The following is a 21,327-nucleotide window of genomic DNA, read 5'->3' on the forward strand; positions in this document are numbered from 1 at the left end:
AAGTCAGTGTAGAGAGGCTAGCACTGGAGTAATATGATCACATTTTTTGGTTCTAGTCAAGATTCTAGCAGCCGTGTTTAGCACTAACTGAAGTTTATTTAGTGCCTTATCCGGGTAGCCGGAAAGTAGAGCATTGCAGTAGTCTAACCTAGAAGTGACAAAAGCATGGATTAATTTTTCTGCATCATTTTTGGACAGAAGGTTTCTGATTTTTGCAATGTTACGTAGATGGAAAAAGCTGTCTTGATATGTTTGTCAAAAGAGAGATCAGGGTCCAGAGTAACGCCGAGGTCCTTCACAGTTTTATTTGAGATGACTGTACAACCATCAAGATTAATTGTCAGATTCAACAGAAGATCTCTTTGTTTCTTGGGACCTAGAACAAGCATCTCTGTTTTGTCCGAGTTTAAAAGTAAAACATTTGCAGCCATCCACTTCCTTATGTCTGAAACACAGGCTTCCAGGGAGGGCAATTTTGGGGCTTCACCATGTTTCATCGAAATGTACAGCTGTGTGTCATCCGCATAGCAGTGAAACTTAACATTATGTTTCCGAATGACATCACCAAGAGGTAAAATATATAGTGAAAACAATAGTGGTCCTAAAACGGAACCTTGAGGAACACTGACATTTACAGTTGATTTGTCAGAGGACAAACCATCCACAGAGACAAACTGATATCTTTCCGACAGATAAGATCTAAACCAGGCCAGGACTTGACCATGCATACAGAATGCATGCTAACAATTTTTAACTACTGTACTCTGGACAGTTCCCTTGCTTTTTTGCAATTTTAAATGTCTACCCCTGACACATTACTTAAAAGCCCATGCAGTTGATCTGAAAAATATAACACCAATAAACTTGCTATTGAATGAATACGTTATAATTTACAGTATCACATTTTAAGACCACACACACACACATAACAATTGTATAATTGCTGCCTTGACTGCACTATGTTTCTTTATATAGTCTCAGTAGTGGATAGTGCACCATAGAGGTTTGGCTGAAGTACAGTGAGAATGTGTGGGAAAATAAAGACAGGATTACTATGAGCTACCACTAGGATACCTTCTGGGTCTGTATTACTGGCATGAAACAGTGAGGTTGAACTGTCTTACCAGTGAAGCTAACCCCAGGGCTGGTTATGTGTTCTATCTTCGTGGGATCCCGCCCTGCCTCTAGTGGGATCCCGCCCTGCCTCTAATGCTGCTGGCTAGTGGTGCATTGGCTCAGTATCTGAGCCTAGGCTATACGTCTTATTTCACAGAGAACTTTGTGTCTTTATTTTCAAGGGTGTTGTTTTGATTTTACAGCCCGTAAGACATCCATCGAGTATGAGTCTAAGGGATAATTGCTTCTGGGGAACACTGGTGTAATCTGGGTCACATGACTTCAAACGTCTCAGTCATGGCGCCTCCTGCTGTTACCGCCTCTCCTCACAAACCTTGATCATGAAATTCAGTCACCCATAACTAGGCCTGTTGGCCCAATTCACGATCCTTTCGAAATATAGCACATTACTGCCTTTTTTTCAACATTTCCTTTGTATTCTTAGTTTCGTTTCACCGATATTGGCCTTTTATCGATATCGGCGATAATTCTATTCCACGATATACATTAAGTAGGGTGAGAAAAGGGAATGTCATGCTTCTCTGAACACTTGTGGCCATTCTCATATTGGACAATTGCTCCTTTGAAAGGCTGTGTGGTAAATGCCACTTTTTTATGTCCCTGCTGTAAAACTGTATATCGGCAGATATATCGGTATCAGTTAGGTTTGTCTCCCAAAAAATTGGAATTGATATCAAACCCACCCAAAATAACATATTGATTCACGCACAAATCCTTCCTCAAATCAGCAGCAGCAACTTCTCCACCCTCACCTACGCATCCTCAGTTAGTAGGTTTTTGTGGAGTTCCTGTCATATGCCTTTGATTTCTGCTCTGATATTTTCTCAACTTTTATTGTTTGGAAAGGAGTGACAGATGCTAACCCTGAAAGACAATTGTGTTATCATACTGTCCATGACCATTAACTGAAGTAATGGGTTTTCTTTTTTTACAGATTTGCTGTTGCATTTACTGACAAGCTGAAAGCAGAGGCTGAAGTATTTCTGGTAGCTATGATTCATTCATCAGTGTTAACTCTGCTTGTAGTAGTGCTCACATATGACCATTTTAAACCGAGCAAGCACACTTACTGTAAAGTGGGGGTTCAAAGATGGCTCATTCAAGTACATGGCCAGGTGTGTTTTATGTCTACCATAGTGTTTAATTACAGTATGTCTCTCAGTTATATAGTAGCTGGTTCATTGAAATGTTCATATAAATCTGTATTGAGAACATGGCAGTCGTGAAAGGACATTTCTGCTAATATTTTGCCAAATGATGTGTGTGATATGTGTAATGATGGCCGTCTAAAGGGGCAAGCCATCTCAGAGGTCATTGTGGAAGCGAGTGACTCTTCCAATTTACAGCACATCAAGAGACAGCAGGAACCTGACAGCCACAGTAAATAAAACAGAATGGTTTTACTAACCAAAACACAATATCCTGGCCCGTCCCATAATAGTGTGGCAATATAACAATATTACCATGTTTTATTTCCAGATTAAGGAAAATGGCACGCTTTATCGCTGTCATCTAGCAGTGACAGCATGCAATCAGGGCAGGCGCAGGGAGACTGTGCCACGCTTTTTATTGAGACAGAAAACACACATGGGGGATAGATCAAGTCTAACTGTGTGATAACATCCAGTCAATTACCTTTCCATCAACTGTGAATTATTGGCTTGGGCTCACCCCTTTCACTTGGTGATGACTGTTAATGCTTATTTTGCGGTGGTGATGCACAGTGCCTTCAGAAGGTTTTCACACCCCTTGACTTTTTCCATATTTTGTGTTACAACCTGAATTTAACATTTATTAAATGTATATTTTGTGTCACTGGCCTTTATTACCCCATAATGTCAATGTGGAGTGTTGTTTAGACATTTTTACAAATGAATGAATTAAAAATGAAAGCTCCAATATCTTGAGTCAATAAGTATTCAACACCTTTGTTATGGCAAGCCTAAATAAATTCAGGAGTAAAGATTTGCTTAACAAGTCAGGGCACATGTTGGTAGATGGGTAAAAAAACAAAAACAGACATTGAATATCCCTTTGAGCATGTTGAAGTTATTCATTACACTTTGGATGGTGTATCAATACACCCAGTCACTACAAAGATAAACGCGTCCTGAATAACTCAGTTGCTGGAGAGGAAGGAAACCGCTCAGGGATTTCACCATGAAGCCAATGGTGACTTTAAAACAGTTACAGTTTGAAGACTGTGATAGGAGAAATCTGAGGGTGGATCAATAACATTGTAGTTACTCCACAATACTAACCTAATTGACAGAGTGAAAAGAAGGAAGTCTGTACAGAATAAAGATATTCAAAATCATGCATCCTGTTTCCAATAGGTCACTAAAGAAAACCTGCAAAAAATGTGGCAAATAAATTAACTTTATGTCCTGAATACAAAACGTTATGTTTGGGGCATATTGAAAACAACAAAAACATCACTGAGTATCACTCTTCATTTTTCAAGCATTGTGGTGGCTGCATCATGTTATGGGTATGTGTGTCATTGTCAAGGACTCGGGAGTCTTCTAAGATAAAAAGAAACGTAATAGAGCTAAGCACAGGCAAAATCCTAGAGGAAAACCTGGTTGTCTGCTTTCCAACAGACACTGGGAGACAAATTCACCTTTCAGCAGCACAATAACCTGAAAAAGAAGGACAATTATACACTGGAGTTGCTTACCAAGATAACATTCATTGAATATTCCTGAGTGGCCTAGTTACAGTTTTGACTTAAATCGGCTTGAAAATCTATGGCAAGAGTTAAATGGCTGTCCAGCAATGATCAACAGCAATTTAGGAAATCTGTTCCCAAATATTCCCACGCATAGAGAGGTATATGTGATCGTATCCCAATATAATCAAGGTTTGAAATGATTCTGTTTTTGTCAAATACTATATCTGTTTGTGATTATTGGGGTCAATTTTCAGTGTATAAATGATTTATAACTGCTGTATATTCCGGCCCCCTGACCATCCCCTTTTCCTTGAGGGGCCAGAACATACAGCACATCATTTGTACACTGCAAATTGACCGTAAAAAAAAAAATATAGACTTAATGTTAACATATTATTGCTTACAGTTATCTGTAGGAGAAAAATATTCTGTTATGAAACTGCCTGTCACCATTCTTGTTAGTTCTCCTTAATGGGGTATGTCTTACCATGCAAATAATTTAGTATGTTTAAATTGCTGCATTAAACTTTCATGATTTTTTCCAATATCATATTCTCTGTTTTCATTCCCCCAGCTGTCCCAAAGCAGCAAAATCTACATCCAGCCTCAAGGTAAGCTCAGTAGGATGAAATATTCACTGCCCATAGCTGTGCTTCCCTGTGTGTCTGTGGCAGTATTTGCTGTTGCATTAAGCAGCTTTGGCAGTTCTCCCACCACAACATGCTGCAGTAGAGTATTTTGAGTCGCTCTTGCCATTGGCTATCTGTCACACCACATGGGTCAGCACAAAGCAGCACAGAGAGGTGTACTGTAGGTCTCCAAGCCGCATGTCTGCTGAGCCAATAGTGCCCAGCCCCAGCAAAACAGACCAGACTGCTGCCAGTGTACTCAGCAACGCCTGGTTACAGAGAGATGTGCTAACCAACTGTATTACCCACTAAACATGTCGGTGACAAAACCCACCCGGAGAAGTACAGTAATGATGCATGCACCCACCTGTGAAAGATGTAACATGTCAGCAGGTAGCAATTCCAGATGTGTTATCTTACATCATATGTCACACAGTAGTGGCTCATTGTCATCACCCAATGTGGAGTTTGTGTGATAAGTTGCACAGAGATGCAGAGCACATTAGCGTGTTCATATGGCGGAGGCCAGCCTAATGATAGATATGACCTTTAAGAAAGTCAGGGTTGTCAGTAAATGATCATTAATCCTATGACCCCCGCACTTACCTCCCACAGATGACCTAATGTATGTCCGTATTCGGGGCAGTGCAGTCAAAAATTTAGATTTTTCTGTGTTTTATGTTTCCACACTATGAGGTTGGAATAATACTGTGAAATTGTGAAAATTATTATAATGCACTTTTAGTTTCTGAGCTGTTTGAAATAACCGTCTGAGATTTCATCTTGTTTGGCTGGGTGGGGTTTTTGAACTGTCTGGTCAAATCAAATTGTATTTGTCACATGCACCAAATACAACAGGTGTAGTAGACCTTACCGTGAAATGGTGTCAAAAAGTGAGTTTAGCCCTCTGCTTACATTCAAAATACTCACAGTAAGGTACTGGATTGTTACCCAGAAATGATTTGTTATCTAGATACAAATGGCTGCATTGGACCATTTTTAATATGACTTAACTCTTTCTTGGAAAATACAATGACCTATCTCACAGACACACTGTTTATTTTCTTTGGTTCTGAAGGGATCAAGACTGAGGCGGCTCAGAGTTTCTGCTGGAGTGAATTTCTAAGGCGCTCAGGTACTTTTTTCACAAAAGTTAACATGGAAAGAAATAAAGGAAATAAACCAGAGATGACAGGTTTTTAAGCAACAAACTGAAGAAGACCTGGAGGACATGCACATTAGCCCTTTTCTCTCTCGCTCTCACCCATCTCCCCCTCTTCCCTCTCTCCTCGCTTGCTTGATCTACTCCTCTGTCCCTATCCCACCACCTCCATATTAAATGTATGTCATTACTCAAAGTAGCTTCCCCACACACAGCCCTGACTTTAAATTGAACATTGTAGGACAATTTCCATCCCAGGTACATCAGAGCTCAGGGCAGTTCAGGGATGCAGCTCTCTAACACCCTGTGATTAATAGCTCTCCCATACAGGGCCATTCTTAACCAGGTTTCTACACTGGTGCCAGTAATACTGATTGCCAACATTCACTTCCCCATTCAGTATACATGAGATAAGAGTGGCTGCTCAGCTGTTGTGTTTTCTATGTAATATAGCTTCTGTATGATTCTTTGTAGTTTACTACTTTCTAATATAAAGACTGCCTGTGCTGTTTTTCTCTGCATGTCTGTGTGTGAGAAAGCATACAATAGCCTGGCTACCTGGATGTTGGACGGTGTATACTATGTGTATCCTGTACATCCATCTAGTACAACTTCAACTACCTTGTAACATGTAAACCAGAATTAATTAACAGTTACAAATTGTAGGCTCCTTTTAGTATTTTAGAAAAATTATTTAATAATGTCCATGCAGTCTTACGGTTAATAGATTCTTGTCGGATACCTTTGTTTCCATGTTGTGTACCAGATTAGTTGTTATATTCCCTCTTTTGTACTTTGACACACGCTGAGGCCCTATTTCTACTCCCAGAATAATAATTATTCAATCTTCATAACTTTAATTCTCGGCTCTTCTCAGACACAACAAAACGCGCTGGCAGAATCAACGCCTCCAGCGTCAGAAAGAGATCAATCCTTTAGCCTTTCCTGTCAACACTTGTCCCCTCCATGTCTTCACACACACTCAGGCACAGTGGGGGTCCCTTTCTCATCTGCCTGTTTTCCTTTTCAATATCACACTTTTTTTCTTTCCTTTTGTTTTGTCTCAAAGTAAATCAGAACATGTTCGTTCTGCCAAACAAGGCTTGTTGTGCCCTCCCATGCAATTGCACCATGACACACAGTGAGAATGGCAGATAACTAAAACTCTCCTCTTGTATGTAGGTTAGAGTAGGCCATTTTCAGCTCAAAATGTGTGTGGGGGCCTTTGAGGGTAGACTGTTAATCGAAGGGAGAGTCATGGCCCAGCGAACGCACTCCAAGATACTTTTGTATATATAGTGTATGTGGACACCCCTTCAAATTAGTGGATTAGGCTATTTCAGCGACATCCGTTGCTGACCGGTGTATAAAATCGAGCACACAGCCATGCAATCTCCATAGACAAACATTGGCAGAAGAATGGCCTTACTGAGGAGCTCAGTGACTTTCAACGTGGCACCGTCAAAGGATGCCACCTTTCCAGCAAGTCAGTTTGTGAAATTTCTGCCCTGCTAGAGCTGCCCCGGTCAATTGTAAGTGCTGTTATTGTGAAATGGAAATATCTAGGAGCAACAATAGCTCAGCCACGAAGTGGTAGGCCACACAAACTCACAGAACTGGTCCGCCGAATGCTGAAGCGTGTAGCATGTAAAAATTGGTTGTCCTCGGTTGCAACACTCACTACCGAGTTCTAAACTGCCTCTGGAAGCAATGTCCATACAAGAAATGTTGTTGGGAGCTTCACGAAATGTTTCGTTGACCAAGCAGCCGCACACAAGCCTAAGATCACCATGCGCAATGCCAAGTATCGGCTGGAGTGGTGTAAAGCTCATCGCCGTTGGAAACTCGTTCTCTGGAGTGATTAATCACTTTTCTACATCTGGCAGTCTGACGGACTAATTTGGATTTGGCGGATGCCAGGAGAACGCTACCTGCCCCAATGCATACTGCCAATTGTACATTTTGGTGGAGGAGGAATATTGGTCTGGAGCTGTTTTTCATGGTTCAGGTTAGGGAAATCTTAACGCTACAGCATACAATGACATTCTAGACGATTCTGTGCTTCCACCTTAGTGCCAACAGTTTGGGGAAGGCCCTTTCCTGTTTCAGCATGACAATGCCCCCGTGCCCAAAGCGAGGTCCATACAGAAATGGTTTATCGAGATAGGTGTGGAAGAACTTGACTGGCCTGCACAGAGCCCTGACCTTAACTTCATCGAACACCTTTGGGATGAATTGGAACACCGACTGTGAGCCAGGCCTAATTGCCCAACATCAGTGTCCAACCTCACTAATGCTCTTGTGGCTGAATGGAAGCAAGTCCCCACAGCAATGTTCCAACATCTAGTGGAAAGCCTTTCCAGAAGAGTGGAGGCTGTTATAGCAGCAAAGGGGGGACCAACACCATATTAATGCCCATGATTTTGGAATGAGATGTTCGCCGAGCATGACTTTTGTTCATGTAGTGTACCTCCTTAGTGGAACATGAGGCCCAGGCAACCCAGCTGCCTGATTGAAGTTTCTTCTCTCTCTGTATTACCCTTTGGTTGTGGTGAAACAGCCAAGGGCAGAGAGTGTAGTTTTAGGAAGATCCTGAGGCTGCAGCTCCATCAAAGGCACAGTATCAGTAGAGTGTTGCCCCACTGCTGTGTGCGCTGTGGGGTTGAGGGTGTAGGCAGGTGCAGGGCAAATGACAGCAGGCTGGTGAGTGACAGACAGCCCTGGGGGATCACAGAGGAGGGGAGGGGGTGAGGGCCGATTATAGTGTAGGGCAGGTTTTACACTGTAGGGAAGAGGGTTTCTGAGTCTGTCCAGAGGGAATACGCTGGCACCAACCTCCTCTAGAGGCATAACTAAACTACACTGTCTCTTCTAGAAAGGCATGGGATGTGCGGCATTAGTTAAGCTGAAAGAGGCCACAATTATAAACAATATTGTGTTTATTTTCTCTTGTGCTGCCAAAGTGTGTAGGAATAGTAGATTTCAATGCAGTCGTTAGGAATATTCTTGGTGGCAATGGCAGTCCCAAGTCTAACTCCCTATGGTTTTCCCTAAATTCCGTTAAATTAAGTTTGAAAGCTGCAGTGTTTCAGAAGCTCTTATTTAGCCTCTGTGTTCAGTATGTTTTACACTGTGGCAGTCTCCAGACGTACTGACAGTAGCCACGGAACACACACACACACAACAATGACAGGGAGCTATGCAATGTGCCCCTCAACATCAAAGGCAGAAGAACAAAAAAGTGTTTCTGCGATATAAGGGACAGGAGACAGGCAAAAAAACAAATGCTGCTGGCAAAACAGACAATTTGTCCAATTCAGTTTCTCCCCTCAAGACAGATGAATTGTTTCTAAGTCTCCAGAGGGTTTTATTTTCTCTATTTGTATTGGATTCTTTTGCCCACTTTGACAGGCCTGTGAACTATTTTTCCAGCACTCCTCCATTCTTCCTCTATCTCCATTTAGATCTGAAGTCGTGAAAAGGTTGTATCCTAACTGACACCCTTTGTCCGCCCCTGAATTGGTGCGAGGAAATTCAGTTTAAATTAAACATAATTGTATTATTTCTCTATTGCATCATAGACATGTGGACATTTCACAAGGCAAGTAAGGAAGTCACAAAAACAGGTTCCTAGTTGTGGTATTCCTCCAGGTCCCATAGGGCTGTTGGTAAAGAGAGGACGGAAAGGGAAATCAGGGAATGCTGAAGTATCAGGTTTCCATGTCCGGGCTGCTGAGTCTTATGCTGCATAGACTGTATGAGGTGGATGGGAGATTTTGCTGATCTCACAAAAGTAACCAATACCCCAAAGGGCTCCACATCTTTTTTACTGCTTTGTTTTATATTAATAGAAGCTGTGATACAGTAGGGCCCTGTTCCCTACATCACCTGGTGCTGCTTATGTCTTTAATCATCCCTTTGTGAACAGTGCAGTGTTTTTGTATGTTATTTTGTATTGGTTTAGGCTGGGATTCAACAGTGCTTGCTTCCTCCCTACGCTCCAGCAGACCTGGGGTCAGTGGCCTGACTGTCACACACTCTGTGCGCTGTCATTTTAAGATGCTCTGTAATAGTATTAAAGGGCTGCCTTATCCTCCTGAGCTGGCCTTATCTGGCAGGAAGGGATTTCACTGTCTGTCACTGTAGCACAGTCACATGTTTACAGGGTCTGTGTGTGTGCAAGCAATTTTATTTGTGAGTGGGATTATATTTTATTGTGGGTATGTATAGTATGTGTAATTGAGGTAGAGATTTGTTACGAATTGATTGGTAGCTATTATTATCTAATATCCATATTATTATTTTCTAAATTAGAAAATATAGACAAGTATACATGATTTTAAGTCTAATTTACTGACCATGCCAATCAAACAATTGTAGACAATTAGACATAGGTAATAATGGTACATACTATTATCCTCCATTGTGTAATGTCTGTCAGTCTGATTTTTCTGGGTGTGCTGTTGTAGCTGTTAGGTCAATGACAATTTCACAATGTCTGAGACTAATGTGTATTTACAGACTCTTAAGTTACAATTGTTGCCCGACCTAATGTGAGAAGGCACTGGTTACTTTAATGCATCAGCTGCATGTTGGTCTAACATAGTCCTGGTTTGTTGTCAACCTGTATTATTTCTTCCCTATGGTCAACCCTTTTTAGTTGCTGTAGTTGTCACTTTTGTAAACTATGTCTTTAATTGCTGGTTGGCCAGATTGCTAACACATCTCATAACTGTAGGCCTTTTAAAGTAATTGTATCACCCCTGTTTCATTCCAAGAAGCTGTCTGTATATGTTATTGTTTACTTGAGCTCTTATATTAAGCAGCCATAATAGGATGAGTTTAAATCTGTGGTGCACAGCACATGAACCATCAGCTGAGGTAAGGGTCATTATTACGCCTCCTATTCTTCTTAGAGGTTGGAAGGAGTTCAAGAATTTGAGAATACTTTGACACAGACATGGAATTCTGTGAATTTCTATGGGTTGTCTCTGGTAAGGGCACTCTCAGTTGTATCCTGAGTGCCTGCAACAATAGATAGTGGTATAATCTTTCCACATGCGTCCATATTCGTTCAGACCTTGACACAGCTGTAACTCCCTACCTACACCTTGACACAGCTGTAACCCACCTTGACACAGCTGTAACTCCCTACCTACACCTTGACACATCTGTAACTCCCTACTTACACCTTGACACATCTGTAACTCCCTACTTACACCTTGACACAGCTGTAACTCCCTACCTACACCTTGACACATCTGTAACTCCCTACCTACACCTTGACACAGCTGTAACCCCCTACCTACACCTTGACACAGCTGTAACCCACCTTGACACAGCTGTAACCCCCTACCTACACCTTGACACAGCTGTAACCCACCTTGACACAGCTGTAACTCCCTACTTACACCTTGACACAGCTGTAACCCACCTTGACACAGCTGTAACCCCCTACCTACACCTTGACACAGCTGTAACCCACCTTGACACAGCTGTAACCCCCTACCTACACCTTGACACAGCTGTAACCCACCTTGACACAGCTGTAACCCCCTACCTACACCTTGACACAGCTGTAACCCACCTTGACACAGCTGTAACCCCCTACCTACACCTTGACACAGCTGTAACCCACCTTGACACAGCTGTAACCCCCTACCTACACCTTGACACAGCTGTAACCCACCTTGACACAGCTGTAACCCCCTACCTACACCTTGACACAGCTGTAACCCACCTTGACACAGCTGTAACCCCCTACCTACACCTTGACACAGCTGTAACCCACCTTGACACAGCTGTAACCCCCTACCTACACCTTGACACAGCTGTAACCCACCTTGACACAGCTGTAACCCCCTACCTACACCTTGACACAGCTGTAACCCACCTTGACACAGCTGTAACCCACCTTGACACAGCTGTAACCCCCTACCTACACCTTGACACAGCTGTAACCCACCTTGACACAGCTGTAACCCACCTTGACACAGCTGTAACCCCCTACCTGGAATGGAAGGTGGGTGATCTGAGAAAAGAACATATTTAGTTTGTCTGTCTCTCAATTAATGTTGCTTCTACAGTATAAAAGCACCGATATGGTTAGTCTGATATTGAGTCAGTCAATTTCAATGTAGGAATGCACCCATGTGACTCCCAGCTGCTGTATTGCACATTTCTATGAAACTGATCTGTCTGTATGGCAACTTCCCAATGCTTTTCAATAAACCACCGCTTCTATTCTCCGTCAATGTTTCTGCTGTGATGTGAAAGATTTGTTAGAGCATTTGTCACTGCTGTCTCTTCCTCATTCCCATTGGCTGATGAATGGCTGTCATTATCTGCTGTGGTAGTTTCCCTGTTCATTATAATGTGTTGTGATACACTGCTGTCTGTCTGTGTCATACACTGCTCTAGCTACCTGCCTATCTGTTCCCAGGTGTGAGTGGGGAGGATGTGGAGGACCTGCATGTGTTCCTACTAGTCTGTGGCCTGAGGAGAGTGAAGGATCCTCTCTATCTGCTGGAGGCATTCTCAGGTACAGGGATTACATCCTCTGCCATCACTTTCACTGGACACAAGCCCTGCTACAATTATATGCTCTGATCTTGTATTTGAGCTAATTTTACATTTGTATTGCCACACAGAAGCACTTGGAAAGTAAATTAAATTCTGGTTGGCTGTCAGTCACTGTCTCTGGTTGATGTCTTTCAGAGTGGCACACTGAGAATCCCCTGGTAGTGCTCATCATCATCGGGCCTAAGGTGAGTGACCATAATAGGATCAGGGTGATTGTACAGCTGAGGTTTAGCCTTCTTTACCTCCTTTACTGTCTGCATATGTCTGTTAAAGCAGATCAGGGCATGGCCAGCAACCTGCCACCGGAGGTAGGTCAAAGGTTCCTCTAATTGGATGTAGCAGAGATAACAGCATTAGCTGGCATAAGCTGGAATAACGAGCGGCTCGCGAGCCACAGCCTTAGGAGCCAGGGGGGGTTACAGTTTCAGTGCTGGGCTGGCCCCACCCGCCTGACTTTCTGCCTTCCTGTTCTCTCAGAGCAGCCAGCTGTGCTGCTGCAGTGCAGACGCTAGACGAGCCCCAGCACCAAGACATCTGCTGGGCTAGTCTGGGCCACCCAGGGGTTTCCACCCTGCCAGGTGTACGGTCACACTCCACTGGGCCCCGGTGTCATAGAGGGCAGCAGGGGATCAGGCTACTGATGTCTCTCTGTCACATATTGTGTGATAACAGAGGGCAGTGGTTCGCTTGATTTCAAAACAATTATTAATTTCTATATTTTATTTACAATTATTATTACCAGCTTATGAAATAGCATTGATTTCAAAATGCACTTTCACTGTCGTGATTCTTTTGTTGCTATTTTTCAAAGTCTCTGTGTTGCGTTGACATGATAGTTGATAAAAACCTGGTCGAAAAGAGTAGTGCCAGAATGCCCGATGACATCACCATTACTGCATAGTAGCAGGAAGAAGGTGGTCTCACCTCGAGCACTAAAACACAAACGTTTTCCACTGATTTGATTGCAGTCTACTTTCCGTGGATGAGTATTGATCTTCTGAGAAGTGCTGCCAAAGAGAGGCTGTATCTTAGCTGTCAATGGCCACCTTGTTGCTTTAATCTCCTGCTCTCTTTTCCTGTGTGTTCTCCGCCATTGGCATTTTCCTATTGATTCTGTGTGGGCCTCCTCCCACAGACTGCTTTAATCACGCCATCAAATAATATTTTTATATATATTTTTTTCCTACTCAAATGTTTTTTTAAATGATTAACTGTCTCTCAAACAGCAGTATCATAAAAAGGTATGTTGTGTTTTTGCATTGTTCAAAGGCGTCTTTGAGTAGAATTGGCCAGGGGTACACTGTCTAGGCTGATGTTTTACATGTTCTTCCTGCTCTGCTATGGTTTGTGTTGTTTGATAAAAAGATTCAGTGAAAGCAGAGCCTTTTAGTGATTTTAATGTGGACGACATCAAATGAAACAGTGGTGTCTGTGCTCAAATGTATTTGTGTTCGCTAAGATATGAAGGCAACAAAATATCCATCCTTCCTATGTTAAATTAACAGTATGCTGGATATGTATTGCTAATTATTAAATGCAAGATAATGTAGTTGTTTAAGGTCGATCGGGGAAGGTATCATGTCTCTCTCCAAACAATTTCACACAGGTTCTGTTATTCTGTCTAGTTTGTTAAATTGATTATATTACCAGTAATCCCTTCATATATTGATCTCTGTATAAGTACTATATCAAGGACTAGCCATCACTGATGTCATACTTATATTGTCTCCCTGACCCTTTTTTATCTTTGTAAATCCTAGCTTTGTTTCTGGATGTTGAGTATTCTCAAGTAAGATTATTTGCATGTGAAACACAAATGCGCATTAAATATCACATTTAAATTCTGAAAAGCGATAAGCATGACAATAAAACAAAAAAAATGAAACAGCAACTTGCGTGCAGCATCTTTGACCTAAATTGCTATGATGCTAGGACTTTGCGGTGGGCCAGCTAATGCACGCAAATCCCACAGCGCAATTAATCAGATTGGGCACCGACCCTACCCTGACCCCAATCTCTGAAAATACAGGATTTTCAGATAATGATTTGAGCATGTTAGAAATGATAAGCTGCAACATTGTTGTATATCTTATGGTCATGATTAAGGTATGGCTGTCGTATGTCATGGAGGGTAGAGGTACAGAGCCTTCAGAAAATATTCACACCACTTGAGAATGATCCCACATTTTGTTGTGTTACAGCCTGAATTCAAAATGGATTAAATAGATGTTCTTTCTCACCCATCTACACACTATAATGACAAAGTGAAAACATGTTTTTAGAAATTTTGACAAATGTATTGAAATACAGAAATATCTAATTTACATACAGTGCCTTCAGAAAGTATTCACAACCCTTGACTTTTTCCACATGTTGTTGTGTTAGGGATGGATCGAAATGTACAGAATGGTTACAGGGAGGAAAATGGGGGAGGGTCATGCTTTTTCAATTTCAGTCAAGGGGAGAGTTTAAAACTTTTTTTTTCAATCTAGTTCAGTGGAGGGTCATGTAATTTGTAATTGATGAAATGTCTATTTCTCTGTTTTAGGCTATATATCGATGTGTGCCCGATGCCACCCCTCATCTCTGATGCTCTGCTGGGGGTGCAATATCAAGTGCGCCTATAGGCTATTTACAGTGGCAAGCAAAAGTATGTGAACCCTTTGGAATTACCTGGATTTCTGCATAAATTGATCTGCATCTAAGTCAAAACAATAAACAAACATATTGTGGTTAAACTAATAACACACAAATTATTGTATTTTTCTTGTCTATATTGAATACATCATTTAAATATTCACAGTGTAGGTTGGAAAAAGTATGTGAACCCCTACGCTAATGACTTCTCCAAATGCTAATTGGAGTCAGGCGTCAGCTAACCTGGAGTCCAATCAATGAGACGAGATTGGAGATGTTGGTTAGATCTGCCCTGCCCTATAAAAAACACTCACAAAATTTGAGTTTGCTATTCACAAGAAGCATTGCCTGATGTGAACCATGCCTTGAGCAAGAGATCTCAGAAGACCTAAAATTAAGAATTGTTGACTTGCATAAAGCTGGAAACGGTTACAAAAGTATCTCTAAAAGCCTTGGTGTTCATCAGGCCACGGTAAGACAACTTGTCTATAAATGGATAAAGTTCAGCACTGTTGCTACTCTCCCTAGGAGTGGCCGTCCTGCAACGATGACTGCAAGAGCACAGCGCAGAATACTCAATGAGGTTAAGAAAAATAAAGACTTCAGCTAAAGACTTACAGAAATCTCTGGAACATGCTAACATCTCTGTTGACGAGTCTACGATACGTAAAACACTTAACAAGAATGGTGTTCATGGGAGGACACCACGGAAGAAGCCACTGCTGCCCAAAAAAAGTCTGAAGTTTGCAAAAGAAAACCTGGATGTTCCACAGCGCTTCTGGCAAAATATTCTGTGGACAGATTCAACTTAAGTTGAGTTGTTTGGAAGGAACACACAACACTATGTGTGGAGAAAAAAAGGCACAGCACACCAACATCAAAACCTCATCCCAAATATAAACTATGGTAGAGGGAGCATCATGGTTTGGGGCTGCTTTGCTGCCTCAGGGCCTGGACAGCTGCTATCATCGACGGAAAAATGAATTCCCAAGTTTATCAAGACATTTTGCAGAAGAATGTTAGGCTATCTGTCCGCCGATTGAAGCTCAACAGAAGTTTGGTGATGCAACAGGACAACGACCCAAAACACAGAAGTAAATCAACAACAGAATGGCTTCAACAGAAGAAAATACGCCTTCTGGAGTGGCCCAGTCAGTCGATTTTAAAATGCTGTGACATGACCTCGAGAGCTGTTCACACCAGTGATCCTAAGAATATTGCTGAACTGAAACAGTTTTTGTAAAGAGGAATGGTCCAAAATTCCTCCTGACCGTTGTGCAGGTCTGATCCAAACTACAGAAAAAATTTGGTTGAGGTTATTGCTGCCAAAGGAGGGTCAACCAGTTATTAAATCCAAGGGTTCACATACTTTTAACACCCTACACTGTGAATGTTTACATGGTGTGTTCAATAAAGACATGAAAACATATAATTGTTTGTGTGTTATTAGTTTAAGCAGACTGTGTTTGTAGATGAAGATCAGATGAAATTGTATGACCAATTTATGCAGAAAACAAGGTAATTCCAAAGGGTTCACATACTTTTTCTTGCCACTGTAGTGTGGTCTCAATCAAATGCACTATAGACTATAGGCTACGAAGTGCATGCTCGGAGAAGCACAGAGTAAAGTTATATTTCTAAGATGGCTGCTGGGATGCTGTAAATAAAACTAGGCTGCATTAAACACTGCAATGGCTATTCCAACCCTGAGCCCCGGCCTGCTCTGCTCTTGCTGATCAAAACCTTTTTTGTGATGCTTAACCAATGCTGTGTAGGCCTACAGTGGCATTTTCAGGAGGAGAGTCAAAGGCTTCTTCCGAATTGTATTTTGATTAGGCTTAGTCCCCAAAATTCACTATCTTGCACGCGGACTAGCCTATAGCCTATGTTCTGTTCAGTTTGAGAAGGAGAGCGCAGATGAAAAGGAGGACCGGAGGTCAACTTGGATAGCTTGCTACTACTATAATTGATTTGATTAAAAACAATGTTTATTGCCCATGATGTGTATACAGTGGGGAGAACAAGTATTTGATACACTGCCAATTTTGCAGGTTTTCCTACTTACAAAACATGTAGAGGTCTGTAATTTTTATCATAGGTACACTTCAACTGTGAGAGACGGAATCTAAAACAAAAATCCAGAAAATCACATTGTATGATTTTTAAGTAATTAATTTGCATTTTATTGCATGACATAAGTATTTGATCACCTACCAACCAGTAAGAATTCCGGCTCTCACAGACCTGTTAGTTTTTCTTTAAGAAGCCCTCCTGTTCTCCACTCATTACCTGTATTAACTGCACCTGTTTGAACTCGTTACCTGTATAAAAGACACCTGTCCACACACTCAATCAAACAGACTCCAACCTCTCCACAATGGCCAAGACCAGAGAGCTGTGTAAGGACATCAGGGATAAAATTGTAGACCTGCACAAGGCTGGGATGGGCTACAGGACAATAGGCAAGCAGCTTGGTGAGAAGGCAACAACTGTTGGCGCAATTATTAGAAAATGGAAGAAGTTCAAGATGACGGTCAATCACCCTCGGTCTGGGGCTCCATGCAAGATCTCACCTCGTGGGGCATCAATGATCATGAGGAAGGTGAGGGATTAGCCCAGAACTACACGGCAGGACCTGGTCAATGACCTGAAGAGAGCTGGGACCACAGTCTCAAAGTAAACCATTAGTAACACACTACGCCGTCATAGATTAAAATCCTGCAGTGCACGCAAGGTCCCCCTGCTCAAGCCAGCGCATGTCCAGGCCCGTCTGAAAATTGCCAATGACCATCTGGATGATCCAGAGGAGGAATGGGAGAAGGTCATGTGGTCTGATGAGACAAAAATAGAGCTTTTTGGTCTAAACTCCACTCGCTGTGTTTGGAGGAAGAAGAAGGATGAGTACAACCCCAAGAACACCATCCCAACCGTGAAGCCTGGACGTGGAAACATCATTCTTTGGGGATGCTTTTCTGCAAAGGGGACAGGACGACTGCACCGTATTGAGGGGAGGATGGGTGGGGCCATGTATCGCGAGATCTTGGCCAACAACCTCCTTCCCTCAGTAAAAGCATTGAAGATGGGTCGTGGCTGGGTCTTCCAGCATGACAACAACCCGAAACACACAGCCAGGGCAACTAAGGAGTGGCTCCGTAAGAAGCATCTCAAGGTCCTGGAGTGGCCTAGCCAGTCTCCAGACCTGAACCCAATAGAAAATCTTTGGAGGGAGCTGAAAGTCCGTATTGCCCAGCGACAGCCCCGAAACCTGAAGGATCTGGAGAAGATCTGTATGGAGGAGTGGGCCAAAATCCCTGCTGCAGTGTGTGCAAACCTGGTCAAGAACTACAGGAAACGTATGATCTCTGTAATTGCAAACAAAGGCTTCTGTACCAAATATTAAGTTCTGCTTTTCGGATGTATCAAATACTTATGTCATGCAATAAAATGCAAATTAATTACTTAAAAATCATACAATGTGATTTTCTGGATTTTTGTTTAAGATTCCGCCTCTCACAGTTGAAGTGTACCTATGATAAAAATTACAGACCTCTACATGCTTTGTAAGTAGGAAAACCTGCAAAATCAGCAGTGTATCAAATACTTCTTCTCCCCACTGTATATCAGAGTTATTGACAATAAGCAAGATTCGAGTAACTTAAACTGTCATGCTGAAACTTGAAGCAGCAACAATGCATCCACAATGCATCCTTTAAATAGCCTACCTCTGTGTCAGTGAATGTCTGTTAAGTTAAAACCAAGGCTCAAATTGAGGGAGTATGAAAAGGTATGCCATAGGCCTACCTTTTTATTGAAGAAAATGGCAAAAAGCACCGGCATACCCCTCGTTAGTTTAAGATTTTAAAGAAGATTAAATGGATCCGATTATATAAAGTGATCTACAGTATAGCAGTGCTTTGGTCCGCAATGCTAGAAACAAGCTGTAAAATACCCAGGAAAATGTGGCTCCGATGCATATGAGGATATCCTTGTTTTTCTTCTTTGACATTCAGAAGCTACAACCTTCTATAGCTGAGGATACTTTGCTTGGGAAGTAAATAAATTCTATCAATTGATTAAGCTGTTCACTTTTGGTACAATAGAATATGTTTAAACCCAGACAGCTTTTAGGGAAACACCTGGGTTAAGCAACAGAAGAAGAGTAGCCAGCAGTTAAAGCTTACATGTTTCTGCATCGGTAGGCCTACTCTGTCTGGGGGGGTGGAAGATAGGCCTAACTTTTGAAAATACCATGCTCAGATTCTTAAGTATTTGCAAACAGGGACAGTTTTGTTGCAAACAAGACATTTATTTGGCATTGGAACAATATAAGATGAACACAGGCCTATCTCTCTGTCAATGACGTAGAATTGCATGAAATGTTTTTAAAATTATTTTATTTTCTCAGACTTCCAAATACGATGATAGGTTCATGCATTGTGTTTACTATGAAGGAGATCTTTCCACCCCTACTCTTGTCCACGATGGTCTGCGAACCCACAACCTGGCCCGCAGCCCTTCCTGCGTTGCCATGTAATGCTTACAGGACGAAAAACAGTTTCTGGAACTGCATATCTACGGCTCTGGTCTGTCCAAGAATTGAGGGTAAACGGTAGACATGTTCTCTGCTATCCATTTTGTTTTAATTATTATTTTGGGTATAGGGGAGGGTCACTTTTGGGGGGGGGGGGGGGGTGTTCAGGGGGGGTTTAGGCCAAATATATTTTGCTGGAAGGAGGGCCATCGATTTTCATTTCAGAAAGGTCAGATTTTTTTTTAAATTATTTTATTTAACTAGGCAAGTCAGTTAAGAACAAATTCTTATTTACAATGACTGCCTACTTCATGTAACCCTTATTATAAATAATGTTCACTCCCTTACAGCCTGAATATTTAAAAGATTTAGTCACTGGCCTACACACAATACCACATAATGTTAAAGTGGAATAATGTTTTTTAGAAATGTTTACATATTAGTAAAAAAATCAAGAGTCAATGAGTATTCAACCCCTTTGTTATGGCAAGCTCAAATAAATTCAGGAGTCAATACATTTTACAATCATGTACAGAATAAAAACACCCCTGAGTCATTACATGTTACAATCACCTTTGGTAGTGAGTCTGTGAGTCTCTGGGTAAGTATCCAAGAGCTTTGCACACCTAGATTGTACAATATTTGCACATTTTTATTCTTTAAATAATTATTCAAGCTCTGTCGAATTGGTTGTTAATCAATGCCATAGATTTTCAAGCATATTTAAGTCAACTGTAACTCGGCCACTAGGGAACAACTCCAGTGGAGATTTGGTCTTGTATTTTAGGTTATTGTCCTGCTGAAAGGTGAATTCATATCCCAGTGTCTGGTGGAAAGCAGACTGAACCAGGTTTTCGTTTTTTCTTCAGTTTTCTCCTATCACAGCCATTAATCTCAGTAACTGTTTTAAAGTCACCATTGGCCTCATTGTGAAATCCCAGGGCAGTTTCCTTCCTCTCCGGCAACTGAGTTAGGAAGGTGACTTTATCTTTGTAGTGACTGGGTGTATTGATACACCATCTATAGTGTAATTAATAACTTCACCATGCTCAAAGGGATATACAGTGTCTGCTTTATTTGTTTTTACCCATCTACCAGTAGGTACCTTTCTTTGTGAAGCATTGGAAAAGGGAAAGGGGATACCTAGTCAGTTGTACAACTGAATGCCTTCAACTGAAATGTATATTCCACATTTAACCCAACCCCTCTGAATCAGAGAGGATGGGGGTGCTGCCTTAATTGACAGCCACGTCTTCGGCACCCGGGGAACAGTGGGTTAACTGTCTTGCTCAGGTGCAGAACAACAGATTTTTACCATGTCAGCTTGGGGATTCGGTCCAGTAACCGAGCCAAAACCTCCCTGGTCTTTGTGGTTGAATCTGTGTTTGAAATGTACTGCTCGACTAAGGGACCTTACAGATAATTGTATGTGTGGGGTACAGAGATGAGGTAGCAATTCGAAAATAATGTTAAACACTACTATTGCACACGGAGTGAGTCCATGCAACTTATGTGACTTGTTAAGCACATTTCCTGAACATATTTAGGCTTGCCGTGACAAATGGGTTGAATACTTATTTCAGCTTTTCATTTTTTATTAATTTGTAAAAGTTCCACTTTGACATTATGGGGTATTGTGTGTTGGCCAATTCAGGCTGTAACACAACACAATATGGAAAAAGTCAAAGGGTGTGAATACTTTCTGAAGGCATTGTATATTTCAATACATTCTTGAAATAGAAATGAATGCTCAAGCTCATTAAATATACTGAACAAAAATATATACGCAACATGTAAAGTGTTGGTCCCGTGTTTCATGAGCTGAAATAAAAGATCCCAGAAGTGTTCCATATTCACAAAAAGCGTATTTCTCTAAAATGTTGTGCACCAATTTCCTTACATCCCTGTTAGTGAGCATTTTTCCTTTGCCAAGATAATCCATCCACCTGAAAGTTGTGGCATATCAAGAAGCATG

General features: G+C 41.7%; 1 protein-coding gene across 3 annotated transcripts in view; it reads left to right on the forward strand.

Annotated features, from left to right (window-relative positions):
* Positions 1-21,327, forward strand: part of glt1d1 (glycosyltransferase 1 domain containing 1) — a 42,156-nt gene that overhangs the window by 11,751 nt on the left and 9,078 nt on the right. For 2 of the 3 annotated variants that reach the window (XM_071353312.1, XM_071353313.1), the window contains exons 4-8: positions 2,072-2,123; positions 4,386-4,422; positions 5,519-5,575; positions 12,045-12,143; positions 12,320-12,369. In XM_071353312.1, the coding sequence (XP_071209413.1) occupies positions 2,072-2,123; positions 4,386-4,422; positions 5,519-5,575; positions 12,045-12,143; positions 12,320-12,369 (295 nt within the window). The remainder of the gene's footprint in view (positions 1-2,071; positions 2,124-4,385; positions 4,423-5,518; positions 5,576-12,044; positions 12,144-12,319; positions 12,370-21,327) is intronic. The other variant, XM_071353314.1, reaches the window with a different exon arrangement.

The sequence above is a fragment of the Salvelinus alpinus genome, chromosome 19, assembly GCF_045679555.1.
Source record: "Salvelinus alpinus chromosome 19, SLU_Salpinus.1, whole genome shotgun sequence".
NCBI lineage: Eukaryota > Metazoa > Chordata > Actinopteri > Salmoniformes > Salmonidae > Salvelinus > Salvelinus alpinus.